At 35.4% G+C, this 25,326-nt stretch overlaps 1 protein-coding gene across 2 annotated transcripts in view; it reads left to right on the top strand.

The window, feature by feature from the left end:
- LOC121420067 (restin homolog) overlaps positions 1-15,122 on the top strand; it is a 35,088-nt gene extending 19,966 nt beyond the window's left edge. For both annotated transcript variants that reach the window (XM_041614605.1, XM_041614598.1), the window contains 10 exons: positions 2,752-2,905; positions 3,708-3,974; positions 5,300-5,411; positions 6,878-6,987; positions 8,236-8,378; positions 8,801-8,923; positions 9,863-9,993; positions 11,460-11,566; positions 12,793-12,974; positions 13,480-15,122. In XM_041614605.1, the coding sequence (XP_041470539.1) occupies positions 2,752-2,905; positions 3,708-3,974; positions 5,300-5,411; positions 6,878-6,987; positions 8,236-8,378; positions 8,801-8,923; positions 9,863-9,993; positions 11,460-11,566; positions 12,793-12,974; positions 13,480-13,504 (1,354 nt within the window). In that variant the 3' untranslated portion in view covers positions 13,505-15,122. The remainder of the gene's footprint in view (positions 1-2,751; positions 2,906-3,707; positions 3,975-5,299; positions 5,412-6,877; positions 6,988-8,235; positions 8,379-8,800; positions 8,924-9,862; positions 9,994-11,459; positions 11,567-12,792; positions 12,975-13,479) is intronic.
- The last annotated feature ends 10,204 nt before the right edge of the window (positions 15,123-25,326 follow it).

The raw sequence follows: 25,326 nt of genomic DNA, 5'->3' as shown, positions 1-25,326 counted from the left end.
CCCTCATCCTGGTATACAATTCACTCTCATCCCTTTTATTTGTAAATAGGGGGGCTGTGTTCATGTTTCACTGTGGTCTAACCTTCACATAATACCCTCTTCACGGACATAACCTTTCTTAGAGATGAACATCTTAACTGTGTGCAGATGAATAACTTAGCATAACTGTGTAAAAATCTTTCTAAAGCATTTATTCAAGCTATCAAAAGCTTTATGCTCAGGTGAATTCTACCATATTACCTATATCTTTGTCATTATGAGTGATTAACACAACTCTTCTTAGGTTGATAAGTAGGACTTAAAAAATTCACAGTTCACAGATAAAGCATGCTGTATGCTTATTTTGGTCATGAAGTGGTGAAAAAAGCCTTTATATCAACAATGAAAAATTGCAACACATGCACCAGTGATTTCCTACATTGATATAAATGGTCCTGAATTACCTATACATGTATGTGCATCTAATACCCTTTTCATAAACCCATCCTCCAATTAGCCGCCTAAGAGTAATGCGGATGATTCAATAAAAATTGCGTTCACAAACTCTAAAAATGAGCCGCATTATTTTTACGAGCGCCCGTCCTGAAAAAGGCGGATAATCGTCATGACAACTGGACACGCCCCCTCCGATGTGGTTGTGTTGGAAAAGGGTGACCTTGTGACCGCAGTCACCGCGCCATGGCAATTATCCGCATTATTTGGAAATGCGTTCATAAACTCAAAATCTTGTCCCGATGCTGCTATTATGCGGATAATAGCAGCATCAAAATAATGCGGATAACTCTGGTCCTCCTCCAATTTTACGACCAAATTATGCTGCTATTGGCCGCATAATTGGGTTTATGAAAGAGGTATCATTTCATGAGAGAACAAACATCATCCATTTGTCACAGCTCATGAAAAAAAATATCTGAATAGTCGTAAGCTTATTTTAAGTTTTGGTATATCCTCCAAAATGGCATGTTATTATTCCAATGACTTACTAGATGATATAAAATTTTATGAATTGACTGATTTTTACATCAAAATCAATTTTGATAAGGCACCTGATCAAAATCAATTTGTGCACTAATATCACCCCTTCTGTGAGGAAGAGGTTGATACTTTCAAGATATAATTTGTGTGTGCTGATTATTATACCCAAAGATCAGTGCTCAACAGATCTTTTTTTTTAACCCTAATTATCCCGCGGGGGGGGGGGGGAATATCGTGAAGATTGTTGAGGGGGCCATGATGCCCCCCCCTCGACAATTTGTTGACCTCGCTGCTCGCTGACTTTTTACTGTCAAGTCTCGCGCAAATTTTGAGACCAAATTTGTGACACCAGACCCAAAATTGCTCATAAACATGATTTCATTTACAAATCCAATGCAAACTGTGCATTTAGCTCAAATTCATAAATGTATCATTATGTCTACTTTTATTGGTTAAACTTAATGAATTTTGCCTTGTTTATGATCAGAATTAAGTCTGGAATGATTTCCATCGAAAAAACAAAAAGTAAAAAACAAGAAATACATAAGAAATTTAAAAAGCAATAAAATACATAAGAAATCGGTCTTGGTACCAGAATTTGTTTCATTCACAATTGTTAGAAATGCTGTAAAGAATATTTTCACCCAAAATAGCATTCTAGGAGCTATATTTAGTGAATCAGAGCAAAAAGTATGATTTCATGAATAAATTAGCATAATTAATTTATATAAAACTTTAAAAAATGAATTTAGTGAGATTTACCAATGCAACTGCGTAGATTACGTCATTCTCTACCCACCTGCTCTACCATCATGCAAATTTTTGTTGTGATTTGGGTAACTGGCTCGTTTGTATAACTATTTTGTTGAAAATAAGCGAAAATTTGAAATGTCATAACTTTCTTATTTTACATCAGATTTTGATGAAATTTTCAGCATTGTGCTTGTCTGATTTTTCGCTATTGATTCAAATCAAGATTTTTCTGAGGTGGACTTGACCTTTAACCATTCTAGAAATTTTGTAGCGGATACAAGGGGAAAATACTAAGGGTTGATCAAAATGCATTTTAATGGGAATGAACTAACCAACCGCATTCTTGTTGTGTATGGTAAACTGCTAGTCTCAACTTTTGAAATGTAACTATTAATAATACAGAGAACAAAATAGCATGTTTTTTTTCTTTAACAAACGAAAATACTTATGAGAGGAAAAGTACTTGTTTTGCTACTAACATGTACATGTGGCATTGATGTATTTGGTATTCGATTGGTGTGTTTTAATTCAATTGGGCCAATATTGCAAGACTGCAATGCGTGGAATGTTGCATCATGGTTCGTCATCTGGCCAGATTTGAATGGTTGAGAACTTGAGGTGGCACTATACAAGGTTTGTATGTCCTTTAATACATATACGAATCAATAGCGCCATCCTCAACTCAAGTACTCATACCAGGCCATTTTCCTGACCCACAATGCTAGTGTAATCTAGTAATAAAGACCCACTTGAATGATAACATGCTAATTAACTACTCAATGTATTTACAATGCAATAATTATGTTACCAACTAGCAAAACAATTGCTTTTCCTCTCAGAACACTTTAGTTTCTCTGATATAAATACTATTATAGTTCAAATTATTCTGTGTAGTATGAATAGATATCTGAAAATATTCATTTCAAGACTATGTATTTATAACACACAGTCAATGGGAGACCACACACAGTTTACTCCCCCTTTAACTGATAACTTTTTTATCTGTGCTCACTTGATCTGTAGGTTAGAGCGGACGATCGAGAAGCAGCGTGCGGAAATCCAGAGACTGAAAAAGAGCGGGGCAAGTCTTAGCGGCAGGACAAGTAGGTCTACTAGCCCCACCCATCCTCACATAGATATGCAGATGTTGTCAAGGCAATCTAGTGCTAGATTAAAGGTAAGATTAGAGACCCAGGTTTCTGATGTTGGTTTTTTTTTGTTAATGCTAATTCCATGCTCTTCTGTGTTCTGATCATTGCATTTCATATTCTTTAGTGAGATGTGCAAAGTACATGATAAAATGAAATGTACATGTAATAAGTGAAAATCTTAGAAAAACATAAATTTCTATGTAGATAAATTTTGGGGAAAGATGATGCTGCGAACAGGTTTGATGGTCAGGTTATCACCATAGATATGCAGCTTATTTTAAGGATTTTGCAATCATTTCATTTCTAATGTATTTATTGGAAATTCTAATTATTTGGCATGAAGAATTGTGTTTTCCTTGAAATTCCATGTTCTTCCAGATTTCTATGACAGATTGGTTGATGATAAACAGATTCTGTTTATATTTGTCAAAACTTGAGTTGAAAGATTTTAAAGTTTTAGACATTTATATCTGTTTTATTTCGTTTAATTTTAGGGAAGTTGTGATTAAATTTGTTTGATTAATATCTGATGAACGGATTGATTTAAATAATAATCTGTTGCAACCTATCATGACAGAATACAAATTTTCATTCCAGAAATCCGCAGTCACTCCTGCTGTGATCCCCATGCAGCCCACAGTGTATGTTCCTATAAGTATTTGATCAACTTTATTATCTTGAAACCTATAATGAAAGAGTACATATTTTCATGCCAGAAATTCGCAGTCACTCCAGCCGTTTTTCCATGCAGCCCATGCATGCTCCGATTAGTTTCTGATTAGTCTTTTTTTGCAAACCATTATGAAAGAGTACAAATTTTCATTCCAGAAACCTGCTGAGTCGCCCCTGCTGAGTTCCCCATGTAGCCCATGTTCCTCGCCCCGCTCCCCATCGCCACCCCTCCCCAACTCCTTGGAGCTCTCCAGTGCTTCATGTGGATCTTTGGCAGATGTCCCATCGATGCCCCACCCTCAAGAGTCTCCAGTAGAGGATGGGGAGCCCCACCCGATATCATCATCATCATCAACTCTCTTGCCCAACCAACGTCTTGTGCTGGCTGAAGTTCATAGAGTGCCAAGTGTTACCAGCATACAGGTTGGTCTGTTTGGAATATTACAGAGTAATCGCTTCCATAACGCACTTCGGATTCTCAAACATGGTGAATGTATTCAAAATGCCCTAGCAAATGACAATGAACAGCAAAGAGGTCTTTGTCGAATATTGTACAACACCTACTTAGCTTGTTGTACGCGATCAAATGGGAGGCTGAATGTCACACATTCGTACCGTTGCACACAAGACGTACCATCCAAAATGTACCATTGCACGGCTTTAAGAGGTGACGTCACAATGCGATTTCATTAAATAAGGTGACAATGCGCGTACAGCCCGCTGGCTAAATGCGCAATGCTGTCCAAGATCATGTGCGCTTGTGGGCCCGGCTTGTGGGATTTTGCTTTTCGCTTTCAATATTTTTGCTCCCTTTTCATAGATTACTGGAGGGAAAAACTCTTGGTTTTTTCATATTTTCGCTAGATTCCGAGGCGTTGTACAACACAAATAGCGAATATTCTTATTCGTGCAATGGTGCGAGATTTTGCATCCGGTGAAAGAAAGAAACGCTCTATTCAACTCGGCTAACGCCTCGTTGAATAGAGCATCTTTCTTTCACCTCATGCAAAATCTCGCACCATCACACTCATGCCTATTCGCTATTTGTATACTAGTGAACTGGAACAGCAGTCTGGGATGAAACTGCCGTTTTGATTCACCAATTTTTCAACAAAGACTTCTTGGTTGTTCATTGTCATGAAGTATATTACCAATACATTTTCTATGTTCTTGAATCCATAGTGTGTTGTGAGCAAAAACACCCTATTGGGGCTTTAACGAAGTAATTTGTACCAAAATTAAAGCAGCAGTTTGTTCAGATTTTTTGAAATATTATTTGTATCCAATATATCCATTATTTGCAGTCAAATGTAATATCGTACCTAATTCTACAACAAATTTCATATTTTGTTTTTCATGGTTGACTCTATGAACAGTATATTATATCTTCATCCAATCCACTTCACAAAAGTGTAGGTTCCAGCTTTCTCACACAAGCTGCTCAATGCTTACTACAATCATTGGTTCTAAGATCTGGGAGTCCTATGCATAGCATATTAGTAACTTTGCTATTATGTACATAAACATGTAGTAATACTTTATGGAATACTGAATTTTGATTGGCTGTTGAGTATGGCATGTTGCTCAACAGTTGCTCAAAAGCCAATATTCCATGATGAGTTATTAACAGAGTTCCTATTAAATGTTCATATAACAGGCCTTTGATTTTCACATTTCCAATCCCAAGATTGACCTTAGCATTTCGATCATTGATTTATTTGACCTTTGATCTTTGACATATGTTTCAGAGTGATGTCCATTCACACGCCTCAACATTAGAAAGGAGGTCAATTGAGACTCGGAGTTTACCTTCAGAAGTGCCAGAAGGTGATATGTGTCTTCAGCAGCAGTACCAAGAAGGTGAGAAACAGAAAGTTGTTAGGATGTTCAAGTGTACACATAAGTTCGATAATCTCTAAAAATTTAGTATTCCTTTTTCATTTGTATTGATTTAGATGTATGTTTTTTGTCCTCAACAGTAAGTTTTTTTTAAACTAAAGACATTAAGGATTGCAGTAGATTTGCACTCAGGAATGTGAGTAATCAATTGTCCAGAACTATTAAGAAAAGTTACTCTAAGGCATTACAAATTCCACACATAGTAGAAATAAACTGAAATTCGTAATGAATTTTTTAAATCTTTCAGTGATCATTATTTCTATAACCTCTTATATAACATAACTTCTCCCCAAAAATAATAATTTACATTCAACAAAAAAGCAAGAAATAAATATATTACAGATGCATAGACATCTCTACAATAAAAAATGACATAACTTATGATTTTTTTTTTGTGTTTCCCAAGTAATTTCATTTTATGTAGCTCATGTATCTTTCTGTTCAAGGCAGATAATTGCCAACTACATGTGTAGACAATCAGTTTCCAACAACGTCTTTTTTTCTCTCTTTTAATGCTTTTTACAAGCTTTGATTTGTAGAAGATGTTTAGTATTCCCTGTTGCATAAATAGACAGATTAAAAGTCACATGAAGCTCATGACATGAACTTTCCATTCTATGTCACAATCTGTGTATAGTAATTTTCCTTTGGGAGCCATTTAGGTCCATCAAATCTTTGCGTCTAGACTGTAGCAATTACTGAATGTGAAACTACAATCTTGTTGAATCCTAATTTGTCTACTGCTAAGCTTTGTTTTATCTCATCTGATTTTGCAACGATGAATCTGTGTGGTGTTGTTACCATTTTACTGTTTGTCCAGAGTTTACTCTTTGTTTTTGGGGGCCCGTTTCATAACTGGTGATCCATTCTTACGTGCTAAACCATCGCCAATGAACATTTTGGTGTATACAATTTAAAACAAGAAAGGATCACCAGTCATTCTTAAAGTCGCTCTTAACTTACAAACAGCTTTATGAAACACCCACCAGGGTAAAATGTTTGTGGTCGATTAACTTTGAAAATTCATAGAAACATCAGAATGTATGTGACTTTAATGTCTGCAAAGATGGATGAAAAAAATATGTCGGCTTTGGCATGACAGAGCTAGTTTTATTTGGTCTACTAAAATAACCAAACTTTACACATGACTAAAACAGTTACATTGTCTGCCAAGCTCCATGGAGCAAAGGACACAGAAAGTCAGTGAATAGATATATGATGTTTGTCCCTTTTCCCCTATAGGTTGGATTTTGACTTTTTAAATGATACATTTTCCATCCTTTGTATCAAAAGGGGGAATACCACTTTGAAAAATGAGGAGGGAGGTATGTATTTAGTCATACAAAGGGCGGTGCATCAGATGAGGCAAAAAAACTGCACAAGTTCATGATTTAAAAATTGATCGTAAATTGAATTTGATTTGACAGCTTGCCAAGCGAGGGAAGCTCTTGAGAATGAACTCCTGAGAGTCAGAGCCGAGCTGGAAGAGGTCAGACTGGGGTCGAAAGTGAAAGAATGGTCACCGGGAGACAAAGAGGTAGAGTGATATACACTTTGTGCAATTTTCATTGGAGTAGATATATACCGAGTTTGATACTCATTCTAGGCGAAATTAATTAGTTTTGTTTTTATTTTGTCTTTAAAATGCAAGCAAAGTCAAATGTTTGGCTTCATTCCCGCATTGAGTATATTGCTTATTGGTATTGTCTCGTCTACATTGAATAATGCAATTTTTAAAGAATAAAATCATAGTTGATTTAAGACCTGTGTAAGCAAACATCTGGCAAAGTTTTTATCAATGACACATGTGTGACTACGAATTTCTTTTTGAAATGTTAAGCTATGATCTTGATATATATATATATATATATATATATATATATATATATATCAGGAAAGTAGAATTATAATAGAAATGATGATGATGTACAAAGCCTTTGGGAATTTAACAATTCCAGAGGCCGGAGTAATTTAGTTGCTTGACGTGGCCATGCAATGCCATGTTAATGGTAGTAACAATTTACTTGATATACTTTGTTGCAGTGAGCCTGTATATTTCATGAATTAGAAGTCAGACGAGGTTAAACCAGAGCACTCTAAACTCTTTATCTTGAAAACCGGATATCGGAATAACCTTTAATGCCCTGTCATTCTGATAAATCACAAAACTAATATATAAAGAAGAGTTTGGTGCTAAAAGGTATTAAATTTATATATTTTTGAAACCGCATTTCAGACTAACCCTTAATAACCTATCACTCTGATAAATTACAATGTGAATGCAAACATATAGAGAGAGCTCAGTGTCGAAGGGTAGTAAATCCATTTTCATTTCTTTCAAAAAAATTAACTTTTCCCATATTTTGCACTGGCAGCTGTGGGTAGGTTAATAATGATAATGACAATATTACAAAAATGAAACAATTCCATCCCTAAGGATACTCAATATACCTATAAATGTCTTATCTTTTATGTCCAGATTTAAAAAAGAAATGTGATTATAAAGCATACTTATCAATTCAATGTAAATTTAATTTTCATTAATCACAATTTCCTACCCAGTATTTTGTGGCATCAGGGTGTATGCATTTGTTATTTATCAGTTTTATTATGTACAATGAAAGATTTAGGGGAAATTATTTCATGTTGTCTTGATCAATTTCTTTTCCTTTGCTTCAAAGGTAAGGAAATTCTAATTACTTTGATTGGATTGCCATTTGAAATCTAGATATACTTGCTATTTCATATTTCACTGTATCCCTATTTATTTCTGTCACGAATGCAGACGGGAGGAGTTTGTGGATTTCAGATTGAAAATGAGATGTCTCCAACCCCATTACTGAAGAGAAGTCGGAGCCACAGCATCCAAGGGATTTCAGAAGTACCCCACCCACCCTTATCACCAACACATGATAAACAGAATGACGGGTAAGCCTTGTTTAGGCTAGCTTCCTCCTCCTTCCCTCCTCTCCCTACCTCTCCCCTCCCCCAATAGCATTCATGGGATATTTCAGAAGTACCTCACACAACCTTATCACCAACACACGATAAACATAGTGAAGGGTCAGACTTGTTTAGACCGACCCCCTCTCCCGCCCCCAATAGCATTTATGTGATTTCAGAAGTACTCCAACACAACCTTGTCAACAACACATGATAAACTGAGCAAAGGGTAAGTCTTGTTTAGACTACCCCCTCACATTCAGGTGACTTCAGAAGTACCCCACCCACCGTTATCACCTACAATTAGGTGATAATTAGACTTACAGGTAATTGGGTGTTGTGAATATGGGTCCTGACCCAGAACACATATACACAGCAGTATGTTTGGTTTTGATGCTTTCCTGCAGACTTCCACCTATAGCAAGCCCCAGACAGGTCAGTCCTAGGAATCCAGACCCAACTAGTCCTATCAATAGAGGAGATGGGATCAGCAGCACAAGAACCAACAAAACGGAGAACAACCAGAACAAGTAAAGCATCTCTTGATTTTGTGTTTCTGTAGTCTGACTTTTGAGAAAAAAAACAAAGCACTGAAATAGATGATGAAAAATGAAAATGATGAAAATCCATATTTTATGGTTCGAAATAGACATGAAATGAAGTACTCCGAAAATTTGCTTTGCCCAATTGATCGTTGGCCCGGCAGCCGCTGTGCAGAGGCCAGATCGATGAGGCTCTATCCCTGTAATCGTTGAACGCCAAACAGGGTAGCAGCAACTTCCATCTTTTAACGTCTTTTGGTGATGCGGCCGGGGTTTGAACCCCCGACCTCCTGGTTGTGAGACGGATGCTCTACCAACTGAGCCAGCACACCGGGATTGGTTGCTATGTTTTCAAATTCATATGTGATTAATGTCTTTGTGCCTCTATTTTGATGAAAACTTATATAAACCTGCTAAATGTAACATTTTACATGGCAATTGTCGGTGGAGCACTTTCATACTAGTAAATGATTTTTTTTTCTTGTGCTCTGAAAAAAAAATGTTTCTGCACTTTAATTTCTTTGGTTTAATCTAGCAAAAGTTTACTAAGTTTGGTATAGTATGATTTTAATGACTGTTAATATTCAAGAAATTGTTTTGTTTGATGTCTGCAATTAGATGTCTTTGATTTATCAAGCCGAAGAATGGATAATCAGTTTCTTCTAATGTAGTAATATGTCTCATTTGCATATTTGATGCGCGATGATGTAACTGACGTCACATTGAATACGCGTTGCTATGTGGTTACGATATGGCGGTCCCGGCCCAGCCTTCCTTGTTGCCGGTGTTGCGACTAAACTGAACAATAAACATTATATTATGATGTTGGATCATATAAAGCTAGTACAGGATTCTTTATTGACTATAGCTTGATATCTAAAATACCAAAAGTTAAATTATCAATCCTCTTTTTTTTTACTTTTACAGCCTGACTGTGAGACTTGAAGACCATGTGTTGATTAAAGGAGAGAGGACTGGCTTTGTCAGGTTTATTGGCCACCTAGAAAAGAGTTCAGTACCAAATACTGTATTTGTTGGACTTCATCTAGATGCTCCAGGTAATATTGTCATTTGTGACTGCGTCTCATGCATGGTTTAATAAGCCAGATTGAACAGTACAAGGTTTTATTTGCAGTTGAATAAAGATGTATGATGGAAGATGTATTTGGGAAACTGTTGTCATAACTTTAAAAGTTTATGGATCTAGTTCATGAAACTTGGGCCTAAGAGCAACCATATATCCCTGAATTTCCTGTACGAGTTTCAGGTCAATCAACTTAGGCCATGTTGGGGTAATTTTTGAATTGCCATCATAACTTTGAAAGTTTATGGATGGAGTGGATGAAATGTGGACATGGATGTAGTTGACAAGTCTTAAGTCACCGTTCAAATGTGCGTGTTTCAGGTCAAATGACCAAGATCACAGGTCATTTAAAGGTCAATGAACTTTGGCCATGTTGAGGGTATTTGTTTAATTGTTTTGTACATGTTTAGGTCACATGATCATGTTCAAAGGTTTTTTTGAGTCAGTGGACATAGTATTTTATTATTATATGAATGTTTTCTTCTGTGAATAATTATTCAATCAATGTTTTCAAAGTCAGCACTACTGCTTTATCGCATTGTGTAATGCAAGCGAGACTGTCAGAGGCATTCCACCAGTTTTGGTGTTTATTCTTTATTATGGCAGCTGTGAGATGATATCTCATGCCATCAGTATGAATGATGCAGACCAGGGGGGGTCGCTCTCCACATGGACTGCTATCCATCCATGTCCAACAACCTCAGAAATGCACCCTAAACGGCGTAACTACATTAAATAAATTTGCAACCCTATATAAATGGCGTAACCCACAAGAAAAGCCACCCTAAGTGGCGTGAACAGGGAAATTCCCTAATTTGATACCCTAGGTGGCGTAAACATAGAAATCAATTAATTTGATACCTGTGGGCATGTTGGTATAGGTGATGTGTGCTGCAAAGTATAGAGCTACATGTAGGTGTAAGAGACTAGCTAGGACTAATTTTTCTTGAAATGCTTGTGCACTATTGAAGGCTATGCTCAATCCAGGAAGACATATCCAAGTAGCTTCCGAATCGCATTATTAATGTGATTGGTTAACATTGGTTTGACTTTTAAAAAATCTGAGCTAGAAGGTCACACTTGTCACCTGTGTCTGTGATATGTTACAAAAATGAAGCCCTGAAAAAATCGCGTTCGAAAATAATTATTCAGAGCTTCAAAAATTGAAATATAAAGTGACCGGAAGCACCATCTTAATTTCATCCCATACACTTATGTGTACTATTTAGGCGTCTATAAGACACCTTTTTACAAAATCGGGGTTTGCCTTATAGTTTTAGCTTTTTATTCTCAATAATGGTTGTTTTCAGGGTTTATTAGTTCTAATACATGCACTTGTACACATGTTTCACCTTATTTTGAGAATTTTTTAAATCGGCTGCTCACAAAGTTAAACAATACCTTTAATATTTTTCCGATTCTTTTTCTTTTTCTCTTCAGTTGGGAAGCATGATGGGATGGTCCATGGTGTAAGATATTTCTGGTGCCCAAGAAATCATGGGATCTTCGTTCCTGTCAATGATATCTTAGCAGTGATCAACAGAAAGGTATGATGACGTGTCTTCAATCACCATTTTGGACAATGATTAAAGGGATGAATTAACCATGTCAAAAGTAAATGAATTTGCTTCTAATAAATAAGAGGTTTACTACATCTCTTTAATAATAATAATAAGAATATATGTGATTTGTAATGCACCAAATCCACTCTGCAGAGTGTCCAAGGCGCAGTGAAAGAAAGAGCGAAAGAGAAAAAGTACAAATATAATAGTAATAGATTCAGGAACAATTGAGAGTAGGAAGCATTGAATAGACGATGTTCAGCAATACGTTGGAAATGTTTCATAAAGCTGTTTGTATGTTAAGAGCGACTTTAAGAATGACTGGTGAACCATTTTTATGCACTAAACCATCACCAATGAACATTTTGGTGCGTACCGTTTTCCACAAGAAGCGATCACAAGTCATTCTTAAAGTCGCTCTAAACTTACGAACAGCTTTATGAAACACCCATCTGAACTTTTTAGGAAAAACTCAAGTCATTAACTTGTTAAAAAGGTAATAATGATAAAGGTTTGCCATAGACCATGCCTGAGAGCACCCGACAGGCAGGCCATGTTGGTTGCAGAGCGTGAGGCACAGACACCTGCCTGCTAAAAGAAGTTTTTATTGTGACTTTGTAGATATCTTGGTGAAAAACTGGGTGACCATTTTTCTCATGTAGCTCTACCAATTCCTGTCTGACTTCAAGAATTGAAATGAGGAGCGAAAAATTGCCATCTGAATTAATGATTTTGATTTTCCTGCAGGAAATTACTAATTGCCTTTAACCATTATTTGAATAATGTCGCTCATTTCATAATTGTGACTTTGCCATTACATATGTTAAGCAATAGTGCTTTTCCATTGAACATGCTCAATGTGCTTTGCAAGATAACATAATATAGAAAAATAGGTTTTTTAACTTATTTGAGAATACTGGCACTGAAGAACATGAACAGGTTATACTTTACTGACCTATCTTGGAGTTCAATTTAGGAATTTGTAAGTTTACGAAAAGCGTCTGATCTATAATGCAATGCATAGTGAGATTGTTGGACTGGGGTGGAAAGCTTGATTTTTATTGGCTACCAAAGCCTTTTACCATTTGGGGGACCACAATAATGAATTCCTTTTAAAAGTATTGAATTTTCCTTCATTTTCCCCTGAGAAGCAGCAAATGTTCCATGTCATTTCTTTTACATTTTCATTTTAAATTGTCTTTATCTGACAGCCACTCAAAAGGACAAAGACTGCAGATACGAAGCGTAAAGGCTCTTCCCGTGGGGGTGTTGGAGCAGGGGTGTTTCCTACCAGTGGGTACGATAGAGGGGAGATGAAGAAAACAAGACCCGGTCACGCTCGGAGGCTAATATCAGCAGACAGTTCAATGCTGCCCTCAACTCATAAAAACAGGTAATTTTTTACAACCACTTGTTATACATTGTATTTTCAGATCACTTATCATAAAATTTGTAAAACGTTTTGAACCTCGATTTACATTTTGACTAGATTATGTGTGTTACTATAACTCATTTCCCAATAAAATCTTTTAATGACAGTGGAAACCAGTTGATTGTGAATAAGTATTGAATGTAAATTAGAACAGTGGACAGACTGTACCAGCCTGTCATGATTTACAATCCCAATAAGAGAAGGAACTTCTTTAGATTCTTGGTCAATTATAACCAAAAAAAATTGCTTTCAAGTAATCAAAATCACATGTACTGAGTTGACCTATCTGAACTGTGATATTATTCTTCTTTGTACAAGTACTGTAAGTGCGTAGATTTCACAAAACATAAAAAAGATTCCAACTGTCGCAATTTTATTCATATATTTTCCAAAACCCTCATAATTGCAAAGTTGGCTAAAAACAAAAAGTTTCTCTTGTTCTTTCTCATTTTATCTCATCCTCCAGGGACCATACTCTATCAACTTCATGACAGTGTCTTTCACCAGAGGAATATTGACTCCTCTCTACACAGTCTCTTCATTTTACAACTAACATCCGTTCCCATGGTAACATGTCAACCACTGTTTTCCATAGCATCGTTTCAGGAGTTTTCCAATGCCCTCCATTTCTGTCAAGTAGAGAAAGAATAGAAATCAAAAGTAGAACACAGGCATACAATTTTGACCCCCAGTTCAGTGTTTGCAGAGAGTCTGTTTCAACCATCATGGCGTGTAGGCTGCACCCACCGACTTTGCAAGATTCTCTCTTCCACAAATACTGCAGGCGTTACATCGGCTATCACGGTACAGAAAGGGTGAGGTGAATCAGAAAGCAGGTACTCTGTCAATCATTCATCATTTATGGAATGCTTGACTTTTGCAAAGTCTACCTTATATTAAACGGGACGCTGGTGTCACTTTATGAACAAAAAATGATACAATTTTTAAAACTGAATATTGAAAAGGAAGAAATTGCGCATTTTTACAATATTCTCTCTTCAAAAAATAGTTTTTGCGCATATAATGCAAGAGTACTTAACATCTGAAATTTTTATACTTTCTTGAGTCTTTCGAACCTTCAGCTTTTTGTGAATATATATCTGTAAATATATGAACCTTTTATGTACACCTGTATATGAAGTTTAGCCTCCACAATAGTGAATCGAAAAATCACATAGTGATTGATTTTCACGATTCGTTTTCATTATTTCTTCAATTTTCAAAATTGAAAAGGATATCTTATATTCATATCTGTAGGGTAACTGCATATTTTGATGAGTTTGGATAGCTTAAAGCAGAATTTATTCTTCTTAAGGAAGTGAAATTGTAGGAAGATGGATGAGTATGAAATTGACTTGTCAGGGATAAAAACAATCAATTGCTATTGTTATTGTTAGCACTTGCATAATCTTAATTCAATATTAGGGCAGAATGTTTGAGAAGTATCTTTCTTTTTTATGTCAATATCTTGGAAACTTTTTTTTTTCAATTTTCTACACAACAGACTGAATGTGCATGTACTTTTCTTCTTTGTTTTGAAATTTTTCTATTTCTGTCAATGGTATTTTTTTCATAAATATAGGGCATGTTTCATGATCTTGACAATATCGTGTAACTTCTGTGCAAATACTTTTACTTTCAAAATCTATTAATCCCTTATCTTACCTTTTTTTTAATTCCTAGAACTTTTGACCTTCTGTAATCATTGCTTGGGAAGTACTATGACATTAATATTATTCAGGGGACGTAGGTCATACAGGTAGGGAGTAATTTGTGCATTTCCTAAGGAAGCAAAACTGAGATCCAACATGTAACAGAGTTTACAAAAAGGTTCCAAAATGACATTAGTATGATTAGTTCACCCAACATCTAGTGCTGATCCCTACCATAAAACAACTTTATTTCAAATTTGGTACTGTGCTTAAGTAAAAATTGGCCCAACACAACACCAAAAGATCAACATTGAATTTTTGATACCACCCATTTTTGGGGTAGTAGATTCTGAGGTCTGGTGGCCGTTTCACAGAGAATTACCACTGTTGTAACTTTGCCATTATGGCCATTGGCGGCGAAAGCCAAAAATTTAGGGGGGTCCACCTGAAATTTTTGGATGGACAAAGGTAAAAAAAAAGATTGGAAGGGTGGTTCTACATGAATTAGGGGGGATACAGGAAAAAAAATTGACAAAAAAAGGTTATCAACAGAAATTTTAGGGGGCCGCCCCCTACCTCAAATTTAGGGGGACAGGACCCCCCCCGGCTTCTGCCACCTGTGATTATGGCAACTACCATGGGTCCTGTAAAACAAAGGTTAGCGATTGATCGCATGCTTGATTTTCGCGTTTGATTGTACAGTGTTGTCAATGTAATCAATCGTAGAAAAATGTTCTATAATCATTGCTAAACTTTGTATCATAGGCCCCAGATTTGACAAGCCATCACCAAAACCAACAATAAATTGCCAGGGAAGGCTTTTTTTATATAGCTAATATAGTAATTTGGTTTTCAACAAGTAAAAATTAGAAAATAAGCCTGCCTGAAAGAATAATTCTTTTTCATACTCTAGAAGAATTGAAGTAGTGAAGTTAAATGAAAGACAATCAAGATACAATATTTTCTGTGACACCATATATCCCAGGCTGCATTGCAATTTCACAGAAATTGCACATTGTGTTCATCTCATGCTTGAGTGAATCCCAAACTTCAAACCTTGATTATTTTTCCTTAATTCTTGAAGTTCTCATCAAATTTCACCTTCGTTCAATCAAGAACTTGTTTGGATTAGTGTTGATCAATTAGGACAAATTATATATCATTATGAAGCATGGCATTTGCATTTTCAAGCACATTAAAAATGCTTTAGTGAATCCCAAACTTCAAACCTTGATTATTTTTCCTTAATTCTTGAAGTTCTCATCAAATTTCACCTTCGTTCAATCAAGAACTTGTTTGGATTAGTGTTGATCAATTAGGACAAATTATATATCATTATGAAGCATGGTATTTGCATTTTCAAGCACATTAAAAATTTAAAAAATTCTTTTGGGGCCATTTATTGGTTGTTTTGGGGGTGACGAGTCATATATGCGAAAACTGGGGCCCGTCAAAGAGTTGCGGTTGCTCCGATCAATCACAACTATGGACGGCCAGCAACGTCGGCACCTAAAATGCAAATTTGTAGAAAATATTTCCTAGATATGATGTATATTCATACATTCATTGTTCTCTTGAAAATTCAGTGTGATTCTCTTTGTTTCGTAAGCAGATTGTGCAAATATTCTGTAGAAAAAATTATGGTATGTGTTGTTTTGGGGTTGCATCGATTGCACTTTAACTTTCAACCAGACTTAAATGAGACAAGCACTGCAGAATGTACAGTTCGTACATACATTTATTAAATACTTGATGATGAAGATGATGATAACAAATAATAAAGGAACATGAGTAAGTCTGATGGTGACTATACTCTCTAAACTCCAATCTCTAATCTAACTGTATGCTGGAACAATGTGTAAAGTAATCTCTAAACAATCTGATTTGGTTTAGAAGTGAACTCCTTTTATATTGGTCTAGTCTAGACTCTTTATGATCAAACAGGTGTTGGTCAACCTTGGACGCTTGACCAAAACAATCTGTAGGTCATAACTTTACTCTGAATTAGGGGAATAAGAAACCCATAAAATGTAAAAAGTTTAGCTGGAAGAAGAATGAGTAATACTTTCTTATGAAAGTTGGAGCTGGTATACTTCCTTTAGAAGTATTGATTAAGTATTGATTATGTATAGATATAATATTGAATATGTGAGATATGTCTTATCATCACATAACAGTATGGATGGATTTCCATACATTTTGAGTTTGATGGGATCAATCGTAAAAGATTGGGCCCTGATTTTCTGCAATACCTTCAATGTAGGGAATCCCTTTCAAATTAAATTTTCATCTTGGCAGTTGATTTTACATATTCTCTTTGTATTTTTGTTTTTAATCTTATTGATTTTGTGATCTTGACTCTAGACTTGTTAGTAGAAAACAGTCTTCTGGAAGTAGCTCCTTGTGCTCTGTATCCGTTTTTTTTCTTTGTGTCTGTTGTCCACAATCTTGTACCAAATGTTCCTTCCCTCTTTGTGTGTCATCGTAAAACTGTAAATAGCCTCATTTACACTGCAAAAACCGCGGTTTTTTGTCTCACCATTTACACTGCTCAAAAAAACGCGCTTTTACAAAATTCCGTGATTTTTTGGATACGTACTGTGCAAGCTTTACCAGTTTCTAGCCTGCCGGAGGGCACGGAGTTGCTTCTGGGTCGCAGGCCCTAGCGCGGGCAAGAGCTAAGAACGAAAGAGGCGCTGCTGGTTTATATCGGTTGAGCGGTGATTGGGCTGCTGTTTGCGCCGGGCTGGCCGCTGAGCTAGCTCGGTGAGCTCCTGAAGAAATCGAGAGCGAATGAGCGACGTTGAATAGCACGCGCCGCTGCAATGCGCATGCGGTGCCCTTCCGGAAGTCACGTGTCAAAAATCGCGACTTTTCATGCCTACCATTTATACTATTTTTGTTTTTTACGAGAAGTTTCAAAAAACCCCACTACGGAAGAGTGATTTTTCTGGAGAGGTTTTTTGGTTTGTTGTGGGTATGTTGCCTAGCAACTTCCACCCTAAAGCCGTGGTTTTAGAAAAACCGTGGTTTTTGCTCTGCAGTGTAAATGCCCCTTATATAGCAATCTGTAACTGATTCCATTTTTCGTAGTGGTGGGCAGCAATTTTGTCAATGGGAGAATTTTCTGATAAGCCAACAAGCAGGGGAAAACATTTCCACATTCTTGGTTTTCTGCTGAACAAAGATTTTTCTAACAGTAAAGGTTTTTGGTGTTTGAAACATCCCATTCCATCCCTTCAGTAACATGTTTACAACGTATGGTGCAGTCTGTGTGTATGTAGTGGATGTCTATAAAATACCTCAGATTTCATTATATGGCTTACATTTTAGACTTCACTTCATGCCAATAATAAAGGAAAGCTTGGTGAATGCATACTGAACACTGGAAATTGGTTTGATTGGCATATTTATCGATCATTGCATGTATTTTCTTTTTTTATTTTTTCAGGATTTTCTCTTTCATCTTCCTTACTCACTTTGGGGGTTTAAAAATTGTGTTTAGCGTGAAATTCCGCAAATATTTTGTGTTCTTCCAAAATCCTTTGAAGGCATTTCATATTCAGCCCTTGAGCAGTTTTTCACTGGTTTTTGTTGTTTTCTTAAAAGAAGATGTTGCAGACATGCCAACCGTTCCTTCTTTAGAGTATTTTTCCTCTTTTTTGTTATGAATACACCAATACTTTTTTGTATGATTTGTTACTTTTTTTTAAATTTCCGATCATGGAGTATGTATTATTCACAGCGCGTGACACTAGCGCTGTCAGACAGTCCCAGACTGGTAAAAATCACTGTCAGGCCAGTAACTTGTTGCATGAAAAGAAACGAAAACGTAAATTCTTGCATATGATGAGCACATGTTTAAAAGGATGGATTATCACGTTGTCAAGTAGAGTCATTTCACATGTTTTTCGTGGATCTCGTTACAACAGGCTGATGATTGTTACATTGAGACAAATTTTTTGAAATACTTTTTTTGGTCAAAAAATACTTTTTTTCCTTCTAAGAATACTTTTTTTTTTGTTGTAGAAGGTTGACAGGTCTGATGTTGTGTCAGCTTGCCTGGTATACCAATCTATGATATCAAAATCAAATAAAAGAGCCATTGCATAGGCCAGGTGGCACTATTTGTAGGTTATGACTTATGTTGATTTTTTATTGACAAGCTTTTCTATTAAATAAACAAATAAACTGTCCACTTTTAGTTTATTGTAATCAGCTCATTTGCAAAACCAAACATGACTGAATATTTTGTTTTAATACTTTGAATATGATATCAAATTCTATTAAATTGTCCACTTCAACTAATTGTGATTGGCTCATTGCCAAAACGGAACATGACTGAATGTTTTGTTGTAATACTTTGAATATGACATCAAATTCTATTAAAACTGTCTACCTCAACTAATTGTAATTGACTCGCTGCTGAAACCAAACATGACTGAATGTTTTGTTGTAATACTTTGAATATCATATCAAGCATATTTCAAACTTATAAATGAATGTTCATGCTCGTCTCACTGACTTAAAAGGCACTTTTCAGATTGATTTAACGACCTTCGCTCTTGTTACGATTTGCTCTTGCACAAATTATTACCATATGGCTTATCCCATGAGTTTTTGTGTATCATAAAATCTAATGACTACTTTAGAGTAATGTTTTGGCATGCTTATCAGGAATTTATTTATTATTTTAGTTTCCTTTAATGTGTTATTACTTCCCTGTGACAATTAGCAATAGAAACTATATATCTTTTAGGTTCTCTTTTCTTTCTCAAAGCAATCCTGTTATATTGAGATATGGTTCTTGCTGAACCTAGCACTGTTGTTATGGAAATGAAACTTACCTGAAGAGTACTTAGTGGTATGGCAAGAATATTTGATATATCAATTGAGTATATGCATATTAAGAACGACCATGATTCAATTCATTTCAGTTCAACTCATTACATCCATTAGGAAAATTTGTTCTGGGATGTAGATTTTAAAACATGCATTACATAACATTTAAAAATACATGAATGGAAGACATTTAAAGTGAAAATGATAATTGTACAGAAACAGTGCATCTTTTAAAAGAAGTTTTTTTAGTAAGTATTTTTTAAGTTCTTTTTTGGTAAATAAGAAAAATTATGTGCTATTTATTCATGTCCAATGGAGACTTAAGTCATTAAAAAAAAATTCGTTTCAGGTACTGTTAAGGTGGAATTCTGGGATATACGTGTATCACACACAATATGCTCATGACACCAATGACAATTCTCCTAAATGTAAACACAATTTGACCAAGAGATGGTTAATTTTATATTCTTAAACTCAATTTCATATTTGATAAAATAAATCAATGTTTACTTTAGCCAATCACTTTACACTTTAATGGAGCGTCGTGGCCCAGTGGATTAGTTTCCTGACTTTGAGAAAGAGGGTCGTGGGTTCAAATCACAGCGATGGCATAATTTCCTTGAGCGAGGAATAAATCCACAGTGTGCTGCACTCAACCCAAGTGAGGTAAAAAAGCTGTGTGCACCTGAATAGGTAGCCTAGCTTAGCCGGGTATTAATAATAGCAGGGCCTGCTCGGAGGACAGTTTTTGAAACTGAAGTGGCTACCTGGGTAAATATATTGTTCCTATTATTATTACACTTCTTTTTGAAAGAAGCAGATCAACAATCAATCATAATTTTGCAATTAATTGCAAAATATATGATTGATTCGGGACCCTCAAAAGATTTGCAAATTGATCATTAGTTTCTTTGAATGCCAATAAATTCAGACCGAACAAGAAAAGTTATTTTCACACTCTTATAGAATGCTAGGTTTCATTTTTCCAGAATCGATATAAATCACAAAGATAATAATGTTTGTAAGAATTCATGAAATTCAATTTGTAGTGATATTGACTATTGCTTTTTATTTGATTGAAAAATTAATTGCAAGACATATGATTGATTTGGGGATCCTCAAACGATTTGCTAATTGATCGTCAGTTTCTTGCAATGCCAATAAATCTAGACTGAACAAGAATTTTTTTTACTTCTTTAGAATGCTAGGTTTCATCTTTCCAGAATTGATACAAATGACAAAGATAATAATGGTTGTAAAGAATTTATGAAATTCAATTTGTAGTGATATGGACTATTGCTTTTTATTTTATTGAAAAACATATTTGTTAGACCCTTTGCACTTTCAGGATTTGAATGATCTGTAATTAGTATTTGAGTTGGCAACATTCAATGAATGCTAGCCTTGGGCTGATATATCCCATGAGATGATAATATGATACCAGCCAAAGCACCAAAGTATGCCCATTAGCATTATTTTATTTTAAAGGAAAGTACACCCTCACGATATGTTGTTTTTATTAGAGAAAGTAGAGAAATTAAAGAAAAGTATTGGTAAAGGTTTGATTAAATATTTTCAAAGTATAACAGAGGTAACTTTTAAAGTTCTTCGTTTGTGACATCACAGATGAGCAGCTCTTTGATATGTTGTGTGATATATGTAATTCTAAACTTTTTGTTCTAAACAAAAGTGACTTTATATGTGCAGTTGATAGGTCCTCAGTCACATCATTTTTTTACTTCATGTTCAATTAGAAAATGGAATATATGGAATTTACATTAAATAGTATATGTGGGAGCTGCTCACGTATAATGTTATAGCTTAAATACTGAAAATATCTAACTTTCTAATTCTTTTATGGATTTTCATTAACCTTTCCTGATATTTTCTCAAATTTGTCTGTTTTTATCAAAAACCAATTTATGATAAGGTGCACTTCCCCTTTAAAAAGTACCACAAAAGCAGGAAACAATCGTGTGGTTTTATACTTTACTGTCAAAATGCCAAATCTGGCAATGATCTATGTTGCAATGTGTTATTCTGTCACTCTATGATCAGAAGAATATCTGGGGGTGGGAGCACATCATGAAAAGCAAAATAGTGCGATACTTTCATCTTTTTCCCGGGGGGGGGGGGGGCCACTTCCATTCACGCGTGGATACCATGCGCGACCATGGGGTCCTGAAAAGCACCCTAAACACGTAATTTCCATATTCCGAAAATGCACCCCTTAACAAGTAGTGGCGTGTGAAACCCTACCCTTAACAAGTATTGGAAACGAAACGATACTCTTGGCAAATATTCCCTGAAATAAACCCCTAAACAAGTACAGGAATGTTTTATTGTTACGGGTCCTTCGGTCGTCGGCTTTACCTTATTCGGTTTAGTACGACCCCAGATTCTACACCTCGCGCAAATCGGACGCTAAACACGAAGTGTTGGGGCAAAAAGGACATCCTTTATAAAACATTTTAATTTTGTTTTATCATCCCCGCAAATTCGACCCTAAACGCGTAATATTCCTAGCGAAATAGATACCCTATACCCTTTTTTCATTATGTTTGTGTTTTTGACACCCTTATCACGTTACGTACGTAACGTGCCCTATCGTGAAAAATACATCCTTTTTACGTGTTTTGGGTTTTTTTTTGATGGGTCAAGCACGATATGCGTTTAGGGTATATCTAAAAGGGCAAAATTGGAGGGAAAAAAGCTGTGTTTATGGAGAACAAACAAATAATTGTTTAGGGTTATACTTGTTTTGGGTACAAACTTGTTGAAAAACCACACAAATTGATAAAATGTGTTTAGCCTGATACATGGGTTTGTAAAACCATTGTGCATGTGTACAGCAAAAAGTCGAGTGCCCTCTCCCCCCCCCCTGGGTTTTCTAGTTTGCGACTTTCAAAGGAAATCCCTACTTAGTCCCACTGTCTCTGTTTGATAATATTTAGATTGCAACATGTTTGGAAACAATCACAAATGTTCTAAGGTGATTCAACTTACAGGAATTTCATCATTCAAGAAGTGTTCTTATCACAAAGAACAGAACACCTTCAAGAACTGCATAAACAAAAATGATGTGTTTGATATTTTGGACGACTGTATTTTCACATTTTTAATTGCTATTTTTTTGTCAAATATTATGTAATTTTGGAACCGGTCAGAGGTTTTATCTTCATATTGATATACTGCAGTTTTGCATGGGGAAAGTAGTAATACTATTGCATAGTATGAAATCTACACGAATAATTTTTGTATTACCTATTTCAAGTCTTCTTTAAATGTGTTGTTGATAATTATATGTATTGTTTTTTCGTTTTGTTTTATCCTGCCATGAACATTGCTTCACTTCAATGTTCTTTATGGATAAAAAAGCAAAAAGCAAACATGATTGTCAACACCAAATGGCAGGAAAAATATTATCTTGGAATAACGATAGTCTATTCTGAGGCGCAGTTTTATTATCACCCCGGCTTTAGCCCGGGCCACCATTTCAGTGCTGCTCATAAACCCACAAAATCACATGGCTATGATATCTTTTAAATGATTTCGTTTTCTGTTTGTATATGTTGTCTGTTACATTTCGACTGGTGGTCATGTTGGGTTACCCTTTGACTACAACTCTTATATATTCCTTCTGTGTTGACTATATACTGCCTTGCCTTACAAAGCACCATGCACCTGTACACTTGGACTATATTGCAATGGGTTGTTCTTTCTCGATGTTGTCATATGCATTTCATTTTCACTTGCTATGACAATTTATTCAAAGTACATGTAGATGTTTGAAATATTTATTTCATATTTATTGATAATGACTGTATTCTTTCTTTTTTCTTTCTCTCTTCTTCTTTGTCTCTCTCTCCCTCTGCAATTTGTGATATGAATGACATGTATTGATTTTAAGGTGATATTTTGTAATTAAACAAACTTAAAATTCACTGAAATGGCTCAGATGTCAGTCCAGCCATGCAAAACAAGTTTTATTTATAAGACCTGCTGATAAGGATGCTGCATGAGGGCCACATTTTTTCCTAACTAAAAAGAGGAAGAGTTGGAGCTTGATAACCCCATTATTGCTTTAAAAAAATCAAAAATATGAAGAGCCTCTGTGACTTGTAAAGTGTTAAGCTAATAATGATATCATTTTTGCCCTGTTACTATGTGACTTATTGATGTTTGTAACTGTTAGTCTGTGATCTTATGCAGTGTTTTTTTCTTCCTCATCTGTTGTCACTTTTAAAATGACCTCATCACATATCACTTTATGAAACAAAAGCTATGTAGGATATACATATATCTAGAGTACACAACAGGCATATTATGGTAAAAACTTAACCACCTTTAATGATAATATTTTTGTAAATAATTCCAATTGTTATAAAAATGATTTGATAATTAATGTAAATCATTATGTATAAAGTTATCTATTAGTTAAATTATGCAAAGCATATTTATGTACTATATCAGATTGTTAATGTGGTGTGCATGATGATGTATGTTTCTACACAAGTACTAACACGTAGGTCATGTGGCCTATAGGTAGAAGGGGTTGGAAAGGACCACACCCCTGGGGGAGGGCGGGGTCAGAATGGTACAATTAATTGGATGTGGTCAAGGTTTTGATGTTGTTGGCTTATTGTGATGACTTTGAATTATATAGATACTGATCAAAGTAAATATAGCACCATCTTGAACAGTCACAACAATGATGCTCTGCGCTGACCGAAGCTGTTATAGTATGTTTCAAAGGCGCAACATCGGTCAGTTTGGAGTTGATTTGTTGATGTGACTGTTCTATGCACAGGAAGCACACATTGGAAAGGGTTATTTGTGCTATTAGGTGAACATTGATTCTAAATCACTTGCTTTGCCATAGTTTACCAAGAAGGGTTGGAGGAATTACCCTCATTTCTTATATTTTTGTCATTATGTCACTTTTTTGTGTGGGTAACAGGACAAGAATTCATGTTTGCCTTTATTGTAATTATGTTTTAATAATACAATGCATTTATAATAAAGATTATTATGTACTATTCAAAGAAACATGCATCATTTTTGTCTATTGTGTTTTCTCATAAATTATGCGGATAAAACACAGTACAAATACAATTGCAATTAATCTCTCAATAAATCTTCTGCCATCTTGTGAAAAAAAAAAACAGCCCGGTTACATTTTCTCTATATATTAAATATATATATATATATATATATATATATATATATATATATATATATATATATATATTTCATCTATGAGAAATCCATTATGCACACCTGGACCCCGTTCACAGAATTTACAAACATTATTAATTGTAACCGAGCATTTGCAGTTTCAGTAACAGCACTGTGGAATTATCTGCCCAGGCAATCCCTTTCTCAGTTTAAGAGCACTCTAAAAGATTGAAAAGAAGAATAGAAACAAGGGAAGGAGAGGAGAAATGAAGGGAATGGGGGGAAAGGAAAGAGGGAAAGTGGAGAGGAAAGGAAGGAGTAGGGAAGATAAGGGGAAGGGGTAGGAGAGAAAGGATAGAGATAAAACAGAGAGGGGTAAGAGGCAAAAGAGAAAGAGAAAGAGAAATGGAGAGGGGAAGGGAAAGATATAGGAATGAAAAAATGAAAATATATTTTTAAAAAATAAAAGGAGAAAGAAAGAGAGGAAGAAATAGAAAGAAAAAAGAGGAAAGGGGAGAAAAAAGAAGAAAAGAGAAAAGAAAGAGATAAAAAAGGAAGGGCCGGAGAAAGAGAAAGGTAAGGGAGAGAAAAGGGAATGGGAGACATAAGAAAGAAAAATGATGGAAAGTGAGAGAAGGTGA

The sequence above is a fragment of the Lytechinus variegatus genome, chromosome 1 (genome assembly GCF_018143015.1).
Source record: "Lytechinus variegatus isolate NC3 chromosome 1, Lvar_3.0, whole genome shotgun sequence".
NCBI classification, from domain to species: domain Eukaryota; kingdom Metazoa; phylum Echinodermata; class Echinoidea; order Temnopleuroida; family Toxopneustidae; genus Lytechinus; species Lytechinus variegatus.
Note: the sequence above shows the minus strand (reverse complement) of the source record. Positions and strands in the feature narration are given on the sequence as shown.